Genomic DNA, 18,831 nt, shown 5'->3' on the forward strand with positions numbered 1-18,831 from the left:
GAAATGTATTGGATCTAATGGAAACAAATAGATCTAGCCCATTTGAGGATGTCCATATGATAACTGGTATCAGTGAACAGCATGTGGTTGTGATTCAATGATCACCAAAGTGCAAAGGAAAACTAAAAAAAGCAGACAGATATATATGTTCAATAAATTAGATAATAAATCAGTAGTATCATATTTCAATGAGGAACTTGAAACCTTTAGCACAGGGCAGGAGAATGTATAGGAACTATGGCTCAACTTTAAGAGAATAGTTAACCATGCACTGGATAGATACATACCCAATAGAACAGTTCTTAATGGGAGGGGATCTCAGTGGTATACTGCCACTGTAAAGAAGGAGAGGCTACTGCATAATAGGTGTAAAACAAAGCACAGGACTATAGATAGTGAGATGCTGAATGAAACACATTTGGCTGCCAAGAGAGAATGTGTGAAACCTTCAGTGCCTCCCACAGTAGAGTATGGTCAAACGTTCTTTCATAAAACCCTACGAAATTCAATTTTCTTAGGAAGTGTAATAAGAGCTACATTGATGGAAGACAAAACACTCCAACCATACTATGTCCACATATGTAAATGCATGGAGCAATTACAGCAGGAAGACTTGTGCAGGAGTAAGGTAAGAGCGAAACTTACACAAAACGGAGATGAAAAGTTATACAGGTTTATCGCTATTCACAAATGTGTTCTGTTTCATAGGACCTACCCCAAACAAGAACAATGGCACATGTGTTTGCCAGAGGAATATGTGGATGATTTTATCTTATACACACAGAATACTTGTGGCCATTATGACACTGCAAAATGCACTGACAAAATAGGTAAATATTGTTATTTCCCCAACCTTAGATGAAGAGTACTACAGGTGGTAAGAAAGTGTATTATCTGCCAGAAAGCAAAACATTCTAACATCTCCAAACAGATATATCTTGTAAACATACCAAGTGGATTGAGTATGTCACTCACTTCTTATAAGTTGTTAACAACTTAATCACAACTTGATAATAAATTCAGTTGGGAGGAGCACACCACATAACTGCAGAAAAACCTTAACAAATCTCTATTTGCAAATTCAAGTGTTAGCAGACATAGGCGACATAAAAATGAAAAATCTTGCCTACTTTGCCTACTTTCATTCCGTAATGTTATATGGTATAATATTTTGGGGTAGCTCTTCAAGTCAAACAGAAGTTTTCAGAGTTCAAAAGCATGTAATATGTATTATTTGTGGAGCAAATTCATGGATGTCCTGTAGAAACCTCTTCAAAGAATTGGGTATACTAACTACTGCCTCTCAGTATATTTACTCCTTAATGAAATTTGTCCTAAATAATATATCTCTTTTTCCAACAAACAGCTCAGTTCATACAAACAATACCAGGAACAAAAATGATCTGCACAAGAACTTAAAAGCACTTACTTTAGTTAAGACGTCCACTACTCAGGAACACTCATCTTCAATAATTTGCCAGCAAACATAAAAAATGTAGTTCCACATCTACAAGGATCTCTGCAGCATGGATCTATGAAACAAAATCTAATCTAATCTAATCTAACCTTTCCTACACATCAACTGGATTTAAAGCAAATGAGTTGATGTTTAACTGCAAACAGGTAGATGAGTGGGGGAAACCTTTGCCCAGGATACCAATACAGGAATTATCACTGGATGTTAAAATATGGCAAGTGGTAATCAACAGTGAAACTTGGCTAAATATAGGAAAGGAATTTATGATGGAAAGCCAAAACATACAATGCAATATTACATAGGACAAAAGGTGTTACTTAGAATACATCCCAAATCCATAATAATTGGAAAACTGAACTGTAAGTGGCAACTACTATACACCAGACCATATACAATTACTAAAATTTCCTACTTGTGAGCTTACAGATTGGTACACATGACATGGGTAAAGACGAGGGCCTTGACCCACACAAAGACTTGAGAACATTTATGTACTGAAGAAGGGCTGTATACCCTCTAAGTTGTATATACATATAATAATATTAGATTTAGGATGCTGGAAAGTCACATTCCAGAATTTATGTTGTTAGTTGTTAAGCAAAATTGTTTGTGTTTCTTTTCTTATATGTCAAATGCGTAAGTGATAAGACAAGTGGTTGTAACAAGGAAGAGTTTTACTTTTATGTGTCTAGAGACAAAGATACTCTAAATACCATGCTTCGCCTTATGTGTAGCCCAGTTGTAAACAAGTAAATGAACTTGTGAAACACACGGTAACGTGCAATGCAATACACAACTCGCTGCGACAGAAGTAGTATCAGAGCCACACAGCGCACGTGCATTGGGAACAAGCTAGCCAACAGACCACAAGCACATGTGTGCCAGACAGGCACAGCTGGAAGTGTTGGAGCACCCAAAACAAACAAACCTGATGAGCTGCAGCCCACGCTGGCATTTGTAAGGCCTACTGAATAAACAGTGACACAGAAAATTAAGAGAGAGTCTGTATTACAACTACAACTATCTACACAATAAACACACACAAAGATATGCTAAGGAATTGTATCACTGGAAAGGGATGCTAAACTATGAGATATTTACTTAAGCTATGCTACTATATACATTATATCTATATATGCACAATATTTTCAAATTTAAGTACTGAAAGTTCATGCACTAATTATACTTCATGTACGAGAAAAGTCATACTGCAGGTAAACAAGCAAGTACAGTGTAAGTGACATACTGAATAAGAGGACACATCACACCTCTAATACACCATATCTTTCAGATTTATAATGTGAGTAGAGATGCACACATGACATTAAATAAGTTTTGTGATAGCACAACTGCACACTGAAGTGAATGAATACATAGCTGAATATATGATGAAGGTATTAGTAGCCATTGAGCCACTATATGCTTATCTGTGAAGATTTAGTTTTAAGTTAGTATTCATTTTTTTCTTCCAGGGAATGATGTATCAACTTGTCCTAAAGTAAAGAAAGATAAATGCTTGTAGAGTGTTAGGTACCATACAAACATAAGAAAGGACAGCATAGCAAGTAAATGTATTTGTAAGTTTATAATATATATGAATGTGATAGTGTGAAAGTATGTGAAGAAGAAAACAGTTGCAGTATGCCACATATCACTAAGGGTGAGTACTACCAAATAATCAAGGGGTTGAAACCTAGCTACTGTTAGTGTTGACTGCCCATGAAAGCATCAGACACCTGAATTACATTGAAATTTTTATGCATGTTTGTTATTTATGTAAACATAGTTTTCTATATCTAAAAACAAAGATGATGTAACTTACCAAACGAAAGTGTTGGTATGTTGATAGACACACAAGCAAACACAAACACACACACAAAATTCAAGCTTTCGCAACTCACGGTTGCTTCATCAGGAAAGAGGGAAAAAGAGGGAAAGGCGATAGGATGTGGGTTTTAAGGGAGAGGGTAAGGAGTCATTCCAATGCCGGGAGTGGAAAGACTTACCTTAGGGAGAAAAAAGGACAGGTATACACTCGCGCGCGCGCACACACACACACACACACACACACACACACACACACACACATGTGGATGCCCATATACAGACACAAGCAGACATATGTAAAGACAAAGAGTTTTGGCAGAGATGTCAGTCATGGCGGAAGTACAGAGGCAAAGATGATGTTGAATGACAGGTGAGGTATGAGCGGCAGCAACTTGAAATAAGTGGAGGTTGAGGCCTGGTGGGGAATGGGAAGAGAGGATATATTGAAGGGAACATTCCCATCTCCAGAGTTCTGTTTGTTGGTGTTAGTGGGAAATATCCAGATAACCTGGACAGTGTAACACTGTGCCAAGATGTGCCGGCCATGCATCAAGGCATGTTTAGCCACAGGGTGATCCTCATTACCAACAAACACTGTCTGCCTGTGTCCATTCATGTGAATGGACAGTTTGTTGCTGGTCATTAGCACATAGAAAGCTTCACAGTGTAGGCTGGTCAGTTGGTAAATCACGTGGGTGCTTTCATATGTGGCTCTGCCTATGATCGTGTACACCTTCTGGGTTACAGGACTGGAGTAGGTGGTGGTGGGAGGGTGCATGGGACAGGTTTTACACCAGGAGCGGTTACAAGGGTAGGAGCCAGAGGGTAGGGAAGGTGGTTTGGGGATTTCATAGGGATGAACCAAGAGGTTATGAAGGTTAGGTGGAAGGCAGAAAGACACTCTTGGTGGAGTGAGGGGGATTTCATGAAGGTTGGATCTCATTTCAGGGCAGGATTTGAGGAAGTCGTATCCCTGCTAGAGAGCCACATTCAGAGTCTGATCCAGTCCTGGAAAGTATCCTGTCACAAGTGGGGCACTTTTGGGATTCTTCTGTGGGAGGTTCTGGGTTTGAGGGCCTGAGGAAGTGGCTCTGGTTATTTGCTTCTGTACCAGGTCAGGAGTGTAGTTGCAGGATGTGAAAGCTGTTTTCAGGTTGTTGGTGTAATGGTTCAGGGATTCAGGACTGGAGCAGATTCGTTTGCCACAAAGACCTAGGCTATAGGGAAGGGACCATTTGATATGGAATGGGGTCACAGCTGTCATAATGGAGGTCCTGTTGCTTGTGTTTTAGTTTTACAGTCATTACACGTAACATCATGTTGATAATACAACTCTGTAAACCTCCGCACATGAAATGGTTATCCTTTATGCAATGAACATAACAAGCAAATATTGAGCTGCAGTTTTACACACTGGATAAGTATGCCTTTCTGTGGAATTTCCTCAACCCTGTAGTATGTAGATCCTTCCTGGCGAATCCTCGAGAGGCAAGGTCACGCCTAGTTATCTGGTTATCTGAGAAGCACATAGTATCTATTGTAGCGACTATTGTTTACTTCTTTGATTCTTTTGAATTGATAAATATGCTCCAACAAGAAATCATTGTAAATTGAAATAAAATGTATATGAAATTTAGGCCATATATGAATACAGAATCTATTATTGTATGAACGATATATGAAGAATGTATAACCAACAAGACTAAAATGTGTACTCATATAATTGGAATCGAATAATGTAACAAAAATGAAAACAAAATGACAAGCAATGACATTATATATATATAAAGGGAAGAAATATGTTACATACTATAATGTATGTAAGCAATGATAATGGGATGTCAGCAAATGAAGAGGATAAGTGTATTTTGTAATTTTATTTGTATTTTATTATGTTATGTGTACGGTATGTGTAAAGGACACTACAGAAACTTTATGTAATGCAACTGTATGAAAGGTGCTCAAAAACAAAGCGCAAAAACATTCGAAACCTGGCTACAAATAGTTAGGTGTACTTGTGTTAAAACAATACATAGGTGTGGACATGGTAAACCAAAAATGGCAATTCTTGTGTAACATGAATTTTTTGTGCTCAACAAAATCGTAAAAGCATCAAGGAGCTTACCTCATTGAAAGGTGTTGGATATCTGGCTGGTCTCCCCACTGAATAAGTGAGAGTGGCATGGTGTAACAAATTCCTCAGGCGGCTGATATGGAAACCATTTATCATCGCATCAAATATTTCACAAAGGGTCACACCAGTGAACATGAGCTTCACAGATTTGTGCAGTGAAAGCTACTGTACATGCATGACATGGACACTCTGGCCTTGTACTGAACACTTGAGCATGAACTGTGATGATAATAGATGTTGCAGCATCCGCACCCACTTAGCAAGCAAAACACTGTGCATATCCTGACTGACAACAATGGGATTATGCGGTTACAGCAAGCGCTTTATTAGGAGAGAAAACTTATATTTGTACATGTATGTGTGCCCATATAAATTGATAACCATTCAGGATAACTCCAATGGTTGAAAATAAAGGCTATGCCCATACTGGCCAAGACTATCAACCCTCGAAAAGGGAAATAAGCTCAGACACTGTTCACCTCCATATGATGTCAGAGCACAGAGGGGGCCAACTGAATTGAATCATATTATTTTTTCATTCTTTTCTTATATATAAGCTATATGTAAACTGAATGGGTTATAGCCCCCACCAAAAGTAAATTAACCAGTTGTGTTGTGTCAAGGATAATGTTTTGATACATTGCTAAATACTTGTATGAAACAAAATAATAAATACACTCTTCAGTGTATTAATTTCTGTATATCCACCCTTTTGTTTCAATCAGTGGTAGCGTATGGACATATGCTTGGATCCATGATAACAGCATTGTTAAAAATGTATATTTCAACTGTGCATTAAAAGTTATTAGAAAAGCAAAATTTATTCGCACATTTAATATGTCCACTCCTATCTCTTCATCATTTCACTCGCTGCTAAGATCCTGAACCAAGGGCTTTGGAGCAGACAAGAAGAAGTTACGTGATGTCCTGGAGGAGCGATCTGGCATTGACATTGTCACAATCAAGACTAAACACAATGGAAGTAATGTGAAACAATATGTAACGCAAATTTTGAATGTATTGATGTTGGAGATCTGTTGATACTGGAATCAGTTAAAGTTCAACCACGACTGTGTATAGGTTTATAAATTACCTTCAGATTTCCTTCAACTAGCCTTTCGAATCAAATTTTTAATTATTCAAGCAATAATTAATCAATTTCTGTCTTCCCATATATAACTATTCAGAACAGACCTATAAAAGAAAGTGATAATTAGGCAAGCTTTCGGAACCTGTGGCTCCTTCTTCAGGCAGAAAGGTTGAAGGGAAAGGAAATCTCATCCCATCCAGTAAGTTCTTCCTGACCCTCAGAACTGAGTGACTTTTCCGAAATCTACCCCCTTTCCTAGACATGTTCAGTCCTTTTCCTCCACTCCTCTTCATTCCCCTTTAACACTTGTGCCTGAAGAAGGAGACACAGTCTCCAAATGATTGCCTAATTATAACTTCCTTCTATGTTGGTGTTTTTGCTACTTGGTGAATACATTTGTTCATCTATCCAATTAAATACTTTTGTCAAAAACTGATTGTTTTTATTGCTATAGATATATATGTAGATTGCATCTAGAGTGAAAAAGATGTTTCCTACTGCAATGTTTGTTGTCTTTTTCATTCATGAACTGAATTTAGAGCTGTCATAATCCATATCAAAGATCAAAGAATGCAGATTTTATTCCTTCACTCTGCTTATTCATGCCAGGTTGACGAAATGAATTAGGGATCTATATCAAAAAGTAAAGAAATGGATGTCTAAAATATCTGCCACATGGTGATGGTCTGCACCTCATTTGGTTAAAACAGTGTATGAGTATCACAGTAAACTGGTTTCATTTTTCAAGAAGAAAATAGAACCAGATGAGAAACATGTCATAGCATACTGCTATTCATGGGTTTGAAATCTGATGCAAGATGTCAGTTTCAATTTCCTTCTACATACTTTTGCAGAGATTCTTCACTCTCACTGAAGGATCATTTGATGTACTGGAAGGCCAGAGCTTAAGACATCAGCTACTTTGTAACAAAAATTAATCAGTTCAAAGAAATGTTGAGAACCAAACATGACAGGTTTGAAATAAATATATGGGAAAGAATTGTTCATGACCAATATATGGAAGAACAAGCAACTAAAAATCCTAGGTATGATGATGCAGTCAACTTGGAAACAAACTTGAGAATAATATATAGCAAAATTTTGGACACAGTGGTTGGACAGTTACAAGATAGATTCAGTAACTGGGACTCTCGCTTACTTTCGGAATTTTTAAACATACATAATTTTAATCAACGTAAAGAATATTTCCCTGAATTTGCATTACAATCACCAAAAGATGCTAGGGATATTTTTTTTATTTTTCCTCATTAAGACCACAGCTTGCATTTATATATATATCAGGAGAAATGTGACATAAGTGTGTTGGCCATTTGTTGATGTTTATTAAGTCAAATAGTCTCCAAACAGCAAACTATGGAACTGTGAAACTCTGTAAACCTACTTCCACTATTCCTGCAACTAATTCATCAGCTGAGAGAAGCTTTTCAGTCCTAGAAAGGATAAAAAACGACATACATAGTTCAAAAACTGAAGAATAGCATACCAACTTCTGTCAGTTATCAGTGACAAAGAATCTACTGGAGCAGCTGAGGTATGAACTTGAATTCAGCTCCATTACATATAAATAAGTTTCACATACAAAACTGGAATTATCTTTTATGACTGCTTATCTTAACAAAAAGTAATGCCACTGGCCATTGTTAATAAACTGGTAATGAATATGATGATAAATAGTTTTAGTGTACCATAATTTCTGTAACAGCTAATACCTGGAAGTTCCATTTTAGGAATTTTGGTTTATTACATATTTACTTCCTTAGTTGGTCATTTAAGAATAATGATGAGGTTACTACCATTATGATAGCTGTTCTTAGCTTTTCTCTTTTTGTTCAAGGCAGTTATCTTTCATCAATGCACTTTTTAGCATGGCGTTCATGTGATCATAGGGCAATGGTTTGTATCTCATCTTGGGGAGTCCCAAACATCACTACAGATATTCTGAAGGTGTCTTCATTTGCATCTTCTGGTTGCATTTCCATTTTCCTTAAGCTTTTTTTGAACTGATATACCACAGTGTTATTGTTTTTGTTTTGGAGTCAAAAATGTTAAAGATGTTAGAATCATTTTTCCTCTTAGATGGCTATAAAACCTAACCATATGATTATGCATTTGCTTGTTGTTCAATAAGTAAAGTCATAGGACATATTGGCATTGCAATATATAATAAAGGATCACTCATGTAAACATGTTTTACTTGCAATGGGCTGCTGCCACTTGTCATGAGTTGAAATTATTGGCCATTAAAATAAAAGATTGTCATGAAGAGGTCACCAAAAAATTCAGTCATTTTAATATATGAAAAATGTAATCAAACAATTAAATCCAGGATGGAAAGTACCAATATTATGAAAAGGAAAGTGGCTACTCACCATATAGCGGAGATGCTGAGTCACAGATAGGACAACTGAAACAACTCAGCTGCCTGAGACTGGAGTTGCGTGTGCGAGTTGTGTTTGCATGAGTGTGTGTGTGTGTGTGTGTGTGTGTGTGTGTGTGTGTGTGTGTGTGTGTGTCGTCTATTGAAAATGTAATCAGTAACTTGAAACTCAGAAGAGATCACATACTTATATTAGAACCTCTAATAACAATAATGAACAGTGTGCCTTTATTATTGCGATATCTGGGGTTCTCCTCTCTCTCTCTCTCTCTCTCTCTCTCTCTCTCTCTCTCTCTTTTAATGAGACTACATCATTTTTATGATAACTTATATAAAATGAAAGACAACCATTCAGCTGCAGTGGACTTATGGGTGAAGTACAGAAACGCATAACAGAAGACAGTATTCACACTGGCTTTCAAACTCTTGCTCTCTTCTACCAAAAGAACACACATTCCCACACACAACCACACAGGCATTCAAATGCACACTCCCACAGCTGCAGTGAGACTGATTACTGATTATTGATTATGAAAGCAGTTGCCCTGGAAGACGGAGATGAAGAGGAGGTAGGGGTGGATGCTTGAGACAAGGAAGGGGTTGTGGGATACTGTGAGGCAGGTCTTTTGGCAGATGACCATACAACTGCACAACAAGAGGGAAGGAGTTCAGAGGTTAGAGCATGTAAGAGATATATAAAGACAGAGAGAGGATAGAAGGAAGTAATTGGAGGAAGGTGAAGATGAAAGGGACAGGAAGAGAGAAAGGGATTGGTGTGAGGAATGGGGGATAGAATGGGAGAGGAAGGGAGGGAGAGAGATTGAGAGCAAGGCAGAGAATCCTCAGAGAGGGGAGAGGTGGTGGGGGGGAGGGGAGAAGAAGGTTGGTTGAAGGAGGCTGTACATGATCTGTGTGGGGAAGGAATGGTGTTGGCAGAAGAGAGTAGGAAAAATTATTGTGAGGCAGGGGAAACAGGTTAGTGGAAATTTAGGTCAGATGGATAGTGAGAGTGCAGGATATGCTGAGGTGACAATTCCCATTTCTTTAGTTCAGAGAATCATATGCTGGAAGGGACTGTCAAAATGACTCATGTTGTGAAGCAGCTGTTGAAGTCACCTGTGTTGCAGTGCACAGCATGTTTGGCAACTGGATGGTCAAATCTGTGTTTAGCCACTCTTTGGCAGTGGCCATTCAGGAAAACAGAAGTTGGTTACTTGTCATGCCCACACATAATGCTGTGCAGTAATTGCAGCATAGCTGATGTACAATGTGGCTGCTTTAACATGTGACCCTACCTTTTATTCGACAGGAAATGTCTGCGACTGGATTGTGGCAGGAGGTCCTGAGTAATTGTATAGGACAAATCTTGCACCAGGTTTGAGCACATGTGAATGACCCATGAGGATTGGGGGGAGGCAGTGGGATAGGGATGGACCAGACTATTCAGTAGGTTGGGTGGGCAGCGGATCACTACTTTGGGTGATGTGGGTATGATGTTGGGTAGGGTATACCTCATCTCAGGACATGATGAGATGTAGCCAAAACCCAGATGAAAGATGTGGTTGTGCTTTCCAAGTGATACTGGGTGATCAAAAGAGTGCTGGTCAATGGCTTGTTAACCTGTTTACTGGTGTCAGAGGAGAAGATGGCAAAGGAGATCTTTTTATACATGAGCTGGATAGGATACTGTCTGTCAATAAGGGCTTTGGTAAGGTTATCAGTATATGTGGATGACTCCTGCTTCTCACTGCAGATAAGAATCTACTCATCACGAGGCACTAAGGAAGAGACTTTTTGATATGGAATGGATGACAGCTATCAAAGTAGAGGTACTTTTGGTAGTTGGCGCACTTGTTATCAACAAATGTACTTATAGTGGCATCTGAGAGGTGGAGATCAACAGCCATCAATGTAGCTTATTCAATTGAAAAGGATCAGGTGAAGCAGATTTGGTAGGAGGTGTAGAGGCTATGGAGGAAAAAGCAGAGTCTGGTTCTGCCATGAGCCCATATCATGAAAATGCCATCAATGAATCTGAACCAGATAAGAGGTTTTAGGTATTTAACTGAGCGAGATGGTGCAACAATTAGCATACTGGACTCACATCTGGGAGGATGACAGTTCAAACCCATGTCTGGCCATGCCGATTTTCTGTGATTTGCCTAAATTGCTTCAGACAAGTGCCAAGATGGTTCCTTTGAAAGAGTGCAGCCTACTTCCTTCACCATCCTTCCCTAATCTGATGGGACTCATGACCTTGCTATTTTATCCCTTCCCGCAAATCAACCAACCAACTTTAGGTACTGACTGGATAGGAAGAATTTCTCCAGATGGGCTACAAATAACATAGCATAGAGTGCAAGTACTTATTGCAGTACAGGAGATTTTTTTAATATTTGGCCTTCAAAAGTGATACAATTATTGGTCAGGCTGTGTTGGCTAGAAGGATTAGGAAAGAGGTAGTGTGTTTGGTGTCAGGAAGACTTTGGGGAAAGACAATGTTCCTTGGACAAGGCCATGGGCATGGGTCTTGATGTATAAGGACACTGTATTCACAGTGACCAACAAGGAGTCTGATGGTAACAGGACATTGACTGTCAAAGGTGGTGAAGGTGCAGGATAGTGTCTGGAAAGTAGGATGGGAGGTTACAGAAAATAATTTGGAGTTGTGTGGTCAATAAAGGAAGAGGTTTGCTCTGTGGGAGCATTGTACCCAACCACAATGATATGACCAGTAGTGAGACCTGTGGGTTGTGGCTTGGGTTTGAGTTTGTGGAGCTTGAGGAGAAGGTAAAAGGAAGGAATACATGGGTATAAGGGGGGAGGGGAGAGGGGGGAGGAGTGGCTTGTGTGAGGGAGGTTTCGGTATAGACCTAAGGCCTTGAGCAGCTGCTGGAGGTCTTGTTGAGCTTGTGGGATGGGTTCATGGTCACAAGTTTTGTACACGGAGGTATTGGAAAGCTGTCAAAGACCCTCTGCGTTGTATTCACTGACTCATGACCACTCTGATGGAGCCTTTGACTATGGGAAAAGCAACATGGTCTGAATTGGTTTTCAGCTAATGGATAGCTGTGTGTTCCACAGGAGTGATGTTGGCAAGGAATTTAGGAAAGGAAGGTGAAACCAGATTAGAAGTGAGGAAATCCTGAAAGATTGCCAGGAGTTGACTGATTAGAAGGAGAGAAGTATCATGGTTGGAGGGAGGATAGTACCTCCAGAAGCTCCTCAAGGCCTCCACAACCTGATACCTGATTCCACATCACTCCTCACACCAGCACCCCTACCTCCTGCCACTACACTCTTATCTTTTACCTGCCCCCACAACTTCACAAACCAAACCCCACAAGTCTCCTTACTGATCATCTCTTTGTGGCTCCCACAGAACAAACCTCCAAACTACCCACATCACCCAAGGTAACATCCTGCTGCCTATCCAACCTACTCAATACCTTTGTACATCCCTATATGACTTCTGATCATGCACCCCACATATCATTTCCTTATGGTCGAAACGAGTGCAAGTCTCATCCCATACACCCACCCAGCACCTCCTGCTGCAGTCCAGTCATGAGCATTTCCTACCCAGTAAAAGGCAGGGAAACATGTAAACCGGCAGTGTTGTATATCAGCTATGATGCGATCACTGTGCAGCATTCTATGTGAGCATGATAAGTAACCAACTGTCAACTCACATGTACAGCCACTGCCAAATGGTGGCTACCACAAATCCAATCATTGAGTTGCCAAATATGTTGTGTACCACAAATGACTCAACAACAGCTTCACAAGATGAGCCATTTGGATATGCCCTTCCAGCACAAGTTTCTCTGAATCTGCAGGTGGGAATTGTTTCTCCCGTGTTTCCTGTGATCTCACAATCCCCCTGACTTAAACCTCTGCTAACCTGTTTCCTACTGCATCACCTTGCCTTTTTGCTTCACTCTTCCATTCACACTACTGCTTCCCTGTCCAAGTTCTCTCTCTCTCTCTCTCTCTCTCTCTCTCTCTCTCTCTCTCCCCTTTTTCAACCATCTCCCTTTCACTCCCCTTTCCTTATATTCCTCTTCCCCTCTTTCATTCCTTACCTTCCCACCCTTCCCTCTCTTTATCTCTTATATGGTGCACACTCCAAACCCCTTTCATCTTCTTGTGCAGCCATTCAGTCATCTGTCAAAAGACTTGTCTCATACAGTCCTGCTACCACCTCCTTGCCTTGTGCATCCTTCTCTACACCCTCCGCAGCTCTATCTCATCAGGTAGCTCCTCTCAATAACTGAAAGTCAATAATCAGTCTTTCTGGAGCCACAGGAGTGTGTGTTTGGGTGCCTTTATGGTTTTGTGCTTGTATACTTCTTCACAAAAAGAAGCAAGAGCTTGAAAGATAGTATGGATATTGTTTTCTGTTGTGTGTTTCTCTATGCCACACTTCAGTTCACTGTAGGTGAGTGGTTGTATTGGTTGTATTTCCCTTATTTTATGTATTGTTCTATTTCCATTACAGTTATATATTTATGAGCATTTTTACCTATGTGTGCATGCCATAGATGAGTTCCTGCAACATCTGCCTTAAAACTGTACTGAAATTCATTGTATGGCTGAATAGGACATTGTGTGACATAAGGAACACCATCCATGTATTGTCTTCCACGTTGGTGTAGACCATGCCAATGTATCACAGTACCCTCATTATCAAAGGCATTTATGACATTCACTACAATTATATCATTATGACATACCTGAAAATAAGGAAGAAATGTTAAATTCAATAAATACATCATTATTGTGTGTTCAAATATTTTATGCATGTCTCTAAAAGGTCTACGTTTAAGTTAAAATGCCCATCAGTCTTGTTTATTTTTGCTCCCCAGGACAGTCATGTTTCTTCTAGCTCTGTCCCAAGTTTTTTCAAAGGTAATTCCAGACAGCTGTTTGTCATGGGTTTAACAACTATGAAATGATTTAGCCTATTTGAGATATTTATTTCACCTCTATCAGTATATTTTGTTATTAGTTTTAATTAAGTTGGCACAACTTTATATTGCAACAGATCAGTCCAGTTGTTTTTCTTCACCAATAACCATACTTCCCAGTAAGAATGAGTTCAAAAAAGTGAAAGTGCCCCCTTCAATGAACAACTGCAACAATTTCCATTGATTAGTGACATTAGTTCTTCAGACTCAAAAGGAAAAGTGAAATGCAATGCACGTGCTTCTAGTTTCTCAATAAGTCACAGACATTCTGAAGAAAGTCCTCAGCACTGATACATATAGTTGCTCTGCTTGTATTCCTTTGTCTTAAAAGGTAATAATAAAATATAAATTAATTGACTTTTTTGTAAAATAATTAAAGTGATATTTTGCATTTATTACATTTAATGAAGATTTTTTAAAATTGTTTTTGCAGTATCAAAATTTATATTGTGTCCTGAATTTGGATCTAGAAATTATGTTCAAGTTATTTCAGTACACAATTAGAGGCAAAATTTAAGAAAAGATTTGGTTACCTTAAACCAAAACTTAAATTCTGAATCTGTAAGGTAAAAAAAGCAATGGAAAACCAGGCTGGACTATAACACTATAACATTAGAAATAATTAGGAGCTTCAGTTCTGAATACATTAGTAACTGAACTAACAGCATACTTAAAACACTGTTGCCAGTTGTAAAGAATCCTCCCATTCAGAATATGTGCTTTGTGAATGTCTGGGACATACCTCTCATGAAGCAGCATATTTCACAGAGTAATCTTTTGACTCTGCACTGTGCATACATTTAAAGCATATCACTCTTTTATAACTGCATGGGATCATAATGTTATCTAAGCAACACTATTGCTTAAATTTTACATTTCTCCTTCTCTTTTTTTTCTTTTAAATTTATCATCATTTTATTTATGTCTTTCTTTTTCTTCCTTCTTTCTTGTTTAGCAAGTTCTTCTGTTTTCATAAATAAGGTTTTCCAAGATTTGCATGTTTGGAAAAACTTAATCACTGGATTTGTCTTAATTTATCTTATTGATGTAGTTACTCATTGCAGAGTTTCTTTGCAGCAGAGGATTCTCCATGTCAGTGGGATAGATTTCTATTCTTCATCAATACCTCCTCATTACACTAGAAAGATTAACCTTTAAGTGTGTGGAAGCAAGGTACTACTGAATGATAGACAACATGGTTATACGTGAACTGTTTTATCACATAGAGTGATAGAGTGAATTTACAGTGCTTCCACACAATTACAACATCAAGAATATGCTGATAGTCTCTGCTTTCTATCCCCCACAGATCCTCTCCCTGACATGCCAGAGACCTTTCAACCTCTCAAAGCTGTTGACGTTCCCAAAGAGTCCCCCCCCCCCCCATGGGGGAGTATGGAACACTGTGGGTTGCATTAAAAGTAAGTGAGGTGACAGACCAGCCATGCTGTAGCTGGTGCATGAGCAAGACATGGTCAGACCATTTCTCTTTGAGGCACATGGCATATGGCTCCGGCACAGTGCAGTTGTGGTGAGCTTTTTTGATACATTCAGCATATGGAGGTATTTGTTGTCTGCTGTGGAGGGGGAAGGGGCATACTTACAAATGGCATACAGGTGCTTGCACCAGATGTTGATACGGCTGTCTGATGTGGCTGTAACATGATTCGGAGGTGATGTGCAGTACAGGTGATGCTGACTGTAGGTCTGTGAGTGACTGACTAGATGGTCCTGGTCCCAGAGGTGAGGTTTTGGGGGCGTCAACACAGTCTGTTCACTTGTGTTGGAATCGGGTGGTCTGATGTCTGAGAGGTGCATTGTGTGGTCATCCTGCAGAATTCAAGCAAGTTTGAGCCTTGTAAGTGACACTGTTGTTGGTATGCGGCATACTAGCATGTTGAACATCTGTTTCTGTGGAACAGCACTTTGTAAGTGCCTGTGTATGGTGGCTGGAGAGCTGGATGTATTGTGCTATCATGAACTCAAACCGGTGAAGGTCCTTATGAATGAAAAATTTTGGTTGTGTGTGTGATGACAGTGGTGGCATGTACACATCTGAATATGTGTGCAAACATGGTCCACTAATATCGGCATGTCAGTGTGTGTTGTGTCAAACTATGCTGCGCAAAGTCTGTCAGAAGCAATAGGGTTTTGCTGAATAGGATCTCAGCGAATGATGCATGGATGTCATGTTTGTATGCCAACCAAATGCTGCTATGGCAGCAGTATATTAGACCAGAACCCATCATGGCACATCAGAGCCACTGTATAGTCCTGTGCCACATCTCAACTATCCCATCGCTTTGTGAGTGGCAAGATGTGGTATATGTGTGATTGATATTGCACTACTGCACATGTAGCACAGGGCTGTGAAGAGAGGTGACACAAACTGCTCGCCCTGGTCAGTGGGGATCTCTTCTGGGATTCTGAAGAGCGTGTTCCATATTTCTATAAATGTGCATGCCATCATTTACATTTGCAATATTGCAGATCAGTACTGCCTGAACCCATCTCAGTGTTCTATTCATAGCCAAAAGCATGTACTGGAAGCATTCTGTTCAAGTAAGAGGTGCTACAATCTTGGTATGTACTTATTTAAGCTTGTTTTGGTTATCAGAAAGTGTCCAGCTGTGCCTGAGTGTGTCAGTCAGTTTTGCTTCAATGACAGGTTAGACACCTTGTGCCTAGCTTCTACTGTCTTGCTTAACCCCAGGCCCCATAAATCTGGCCATGACAAGGTGCATTGTTGTTCAGATTCCTGGATTGCTCAAATTGTGTAGTCTGTTGTACACTTTCCATCACATTCTGAGTGGCACGATGAGGTGTATTCTGTCTTGGGACATGTTGCACAGCAGTGTTATCTCAGTACTGGGTAAGGTTTGGCATTCAATATGAACATTGGTCATCTGATCTGTCATGAGTTAATTGGTACAAGGGTCATTGGGTTCCTCTGCGACCACAAGTTCATAGCCGTATTGTAACAAAATTGCACCAGTCCACGAGAGATAATATGTGATTATGTTCACTGCCACTTGAACATAGCGGATGTCAGTAGTGTACTTTGAAATGAGGTCTGAGTGGTAGAAATTGTGTGGGCTGACATCTTGAGGTGAGTTCTTGATTGTGTCCACAAGTGGGTTACAGTCGGTGCAAACCATTATGTTGCAGCCTTCTATGTCCTCTCAAGAAAGTTTGCTCACAGCTTGGATTCTGAGTAGCTCATGACTTAAGGCAGAGCACTTATACTGGGAAGACATGAGCTTTTGGAGAAGAATCTAAGTGGCTATGGTACAATGCTGAAGATATGCTGCAGCACAGTTCCCATCATGTTTTTGCTAGTGTCTGTTGTAAGGGTGAGTTGCACATTCATGTTGGAATGGGCTAGGGTGAGTAGTGATTGTTTTGAGGTCTAGAATGCTTCTTTTATGCTCACCATCTATTTGACCATTTTTTCCATGTTTGTCCTTTCTGGCCAGAAAATCTTTCAGCAGCAGTTATGTAGTAGCACATGTGGTAAGTTAAGGCAGTAAAGGTTTAGTCAGCTGATGAAATGATGTAAGTTGTGGTATGCCTCCAGTAGACACAGGTTCTGGACCATGCACACATGCTCCACCAGCGGATGGGTGCCATCTGCTGTTCAGAGTGTGGCCCAGAAAAGTAACCTCAGGTTGTTTCAGCTAAGTTTTAGACTTGTTAATGGTACCTTCCCTTCATGGAGGGCAACTAATACTTGCTCTAAATGAACTAAGTGGGCATTGAGGTTAATGGAATAGATCAAAATATCATCTAAATATGTGTAGCAGTGCAGGAGGTGAAGGTAGAGCCTAACAATGATTTGTTACCTTGTGTGGGCCGCATTCTTCAAACCATATGCCATACAATGGTACTTGAAGAGCCCAAACAGAGTAATAATGGCAGTTTTCATTATGTTGTCTGCGTGCATTGGAATCTGCAGGTATTTCCATTTACAGTCAATGAACTGAAAATTGTTGTGACTGCAGGTGTATGAATAAAATGTTGTTTGTTAGAAATTGGGTAGCTGTTATGAACTGCCCTGGAATTAAGAACCCGGTAATCACAACAGAGCCTTATGGTCAGAGCTACATGAGATTAGCAAATAAACTTCGAAAATTTAGCATTTTGAAATTTGAGTTTAGCTTTTTATATCTGAATTTATCATTTACTTTTTTGGTTTCTTTAAGCAGTTAAATGACAAAATTCTTACCTTAAAGTTTGATTTTTCTTTTTCACTATTCCCAGTTTTCTTGTAATAACAAAGAGAAGAAGAAAATAGGAAATTGATTATTTATGGAACACATCATCATAATTTTATTTCTCATTCATATTACCACTCACTATACACCAATATGAAAATGTTTATCAATTGAATGCAGTCACTGAAGTTGTTTAAATAGTATCTGGCTTCACTGACCTCTTCCTGTCACTTACAATTAAATTGTATGTTGAGAAGTACCTCTCCACATCCACACTATTGATAGGTGTGCATAGTGTAGATAAAGCAGCATTTTCAAATTCGTCACATTTAAGCTTTTCAAGTATTAGGAGCTGCAATATATCAGGCTTCTTATCATGCCTCAAACACTCAATAAGGTGTCGATGGAATGATGAATATGCCTCAATAAAACCATCAGTTGGAATCCTGTCAAATTTTGGAATTGTTTTTGCTATATTAAGAACAGCAGAATTGTCCAAATTTAACTTCGCACCGCAAACTGCAGGGTTAAAGAGCTTGCCAATGTTTTCATAAAAAGTATTAGCTGGGTCTGGTGTTGTGTGTTTACATAGTTTTAGTAAACTTTTCATAGCAGCAAATTTAAGACAACTTTTTGCAGATGCTTTCCATGCCTTGTTTTGGAATGTGTTCATATAATTAATAGTGTCTGTTGAAAACCAACCATCAGAATTTCTTTTCAG

The 18,831-nt window shown here is 39.3% G+C and overlaps 1 protein-coding gene across 1 annotated transcript in view; it reads right to left on the minus strand.

The window, feature by feature from the left end:
• The window catches only part of LOC126336824 (uncharacterized), a 194,775-nt gene that overhangs the window by 138,805 nt on the left and 37,139 nt on the right, over positions 1–18,831 (minus strand). Inside the window, exon 4 of the mRNA XM_050000885.1 lies at positions 13,452–13,662. Coding sequence (XP_049856842.1) covers positions 13,452–13,662 — 211 coding nt within the window. The remainder of the gene's footprint in view (positions 1–13,451; positions 13,663–18,831) is intronic.

This window comes from Schistocerca gregaria, chromosome 2 (genome assembly GCF_023897955.1).
Source record: "Schistocerca gregaria isolate iqSchGreg1 chromosome 2, iqSchGreg1.2, whole genome shotgun sequence".
Lineage (NCBI taxonomy): Eukaryota > Metazoa > Arthropoda > Insecta > Orthoptera > Acrididae > Schistocerca > Schistocerca gregaria.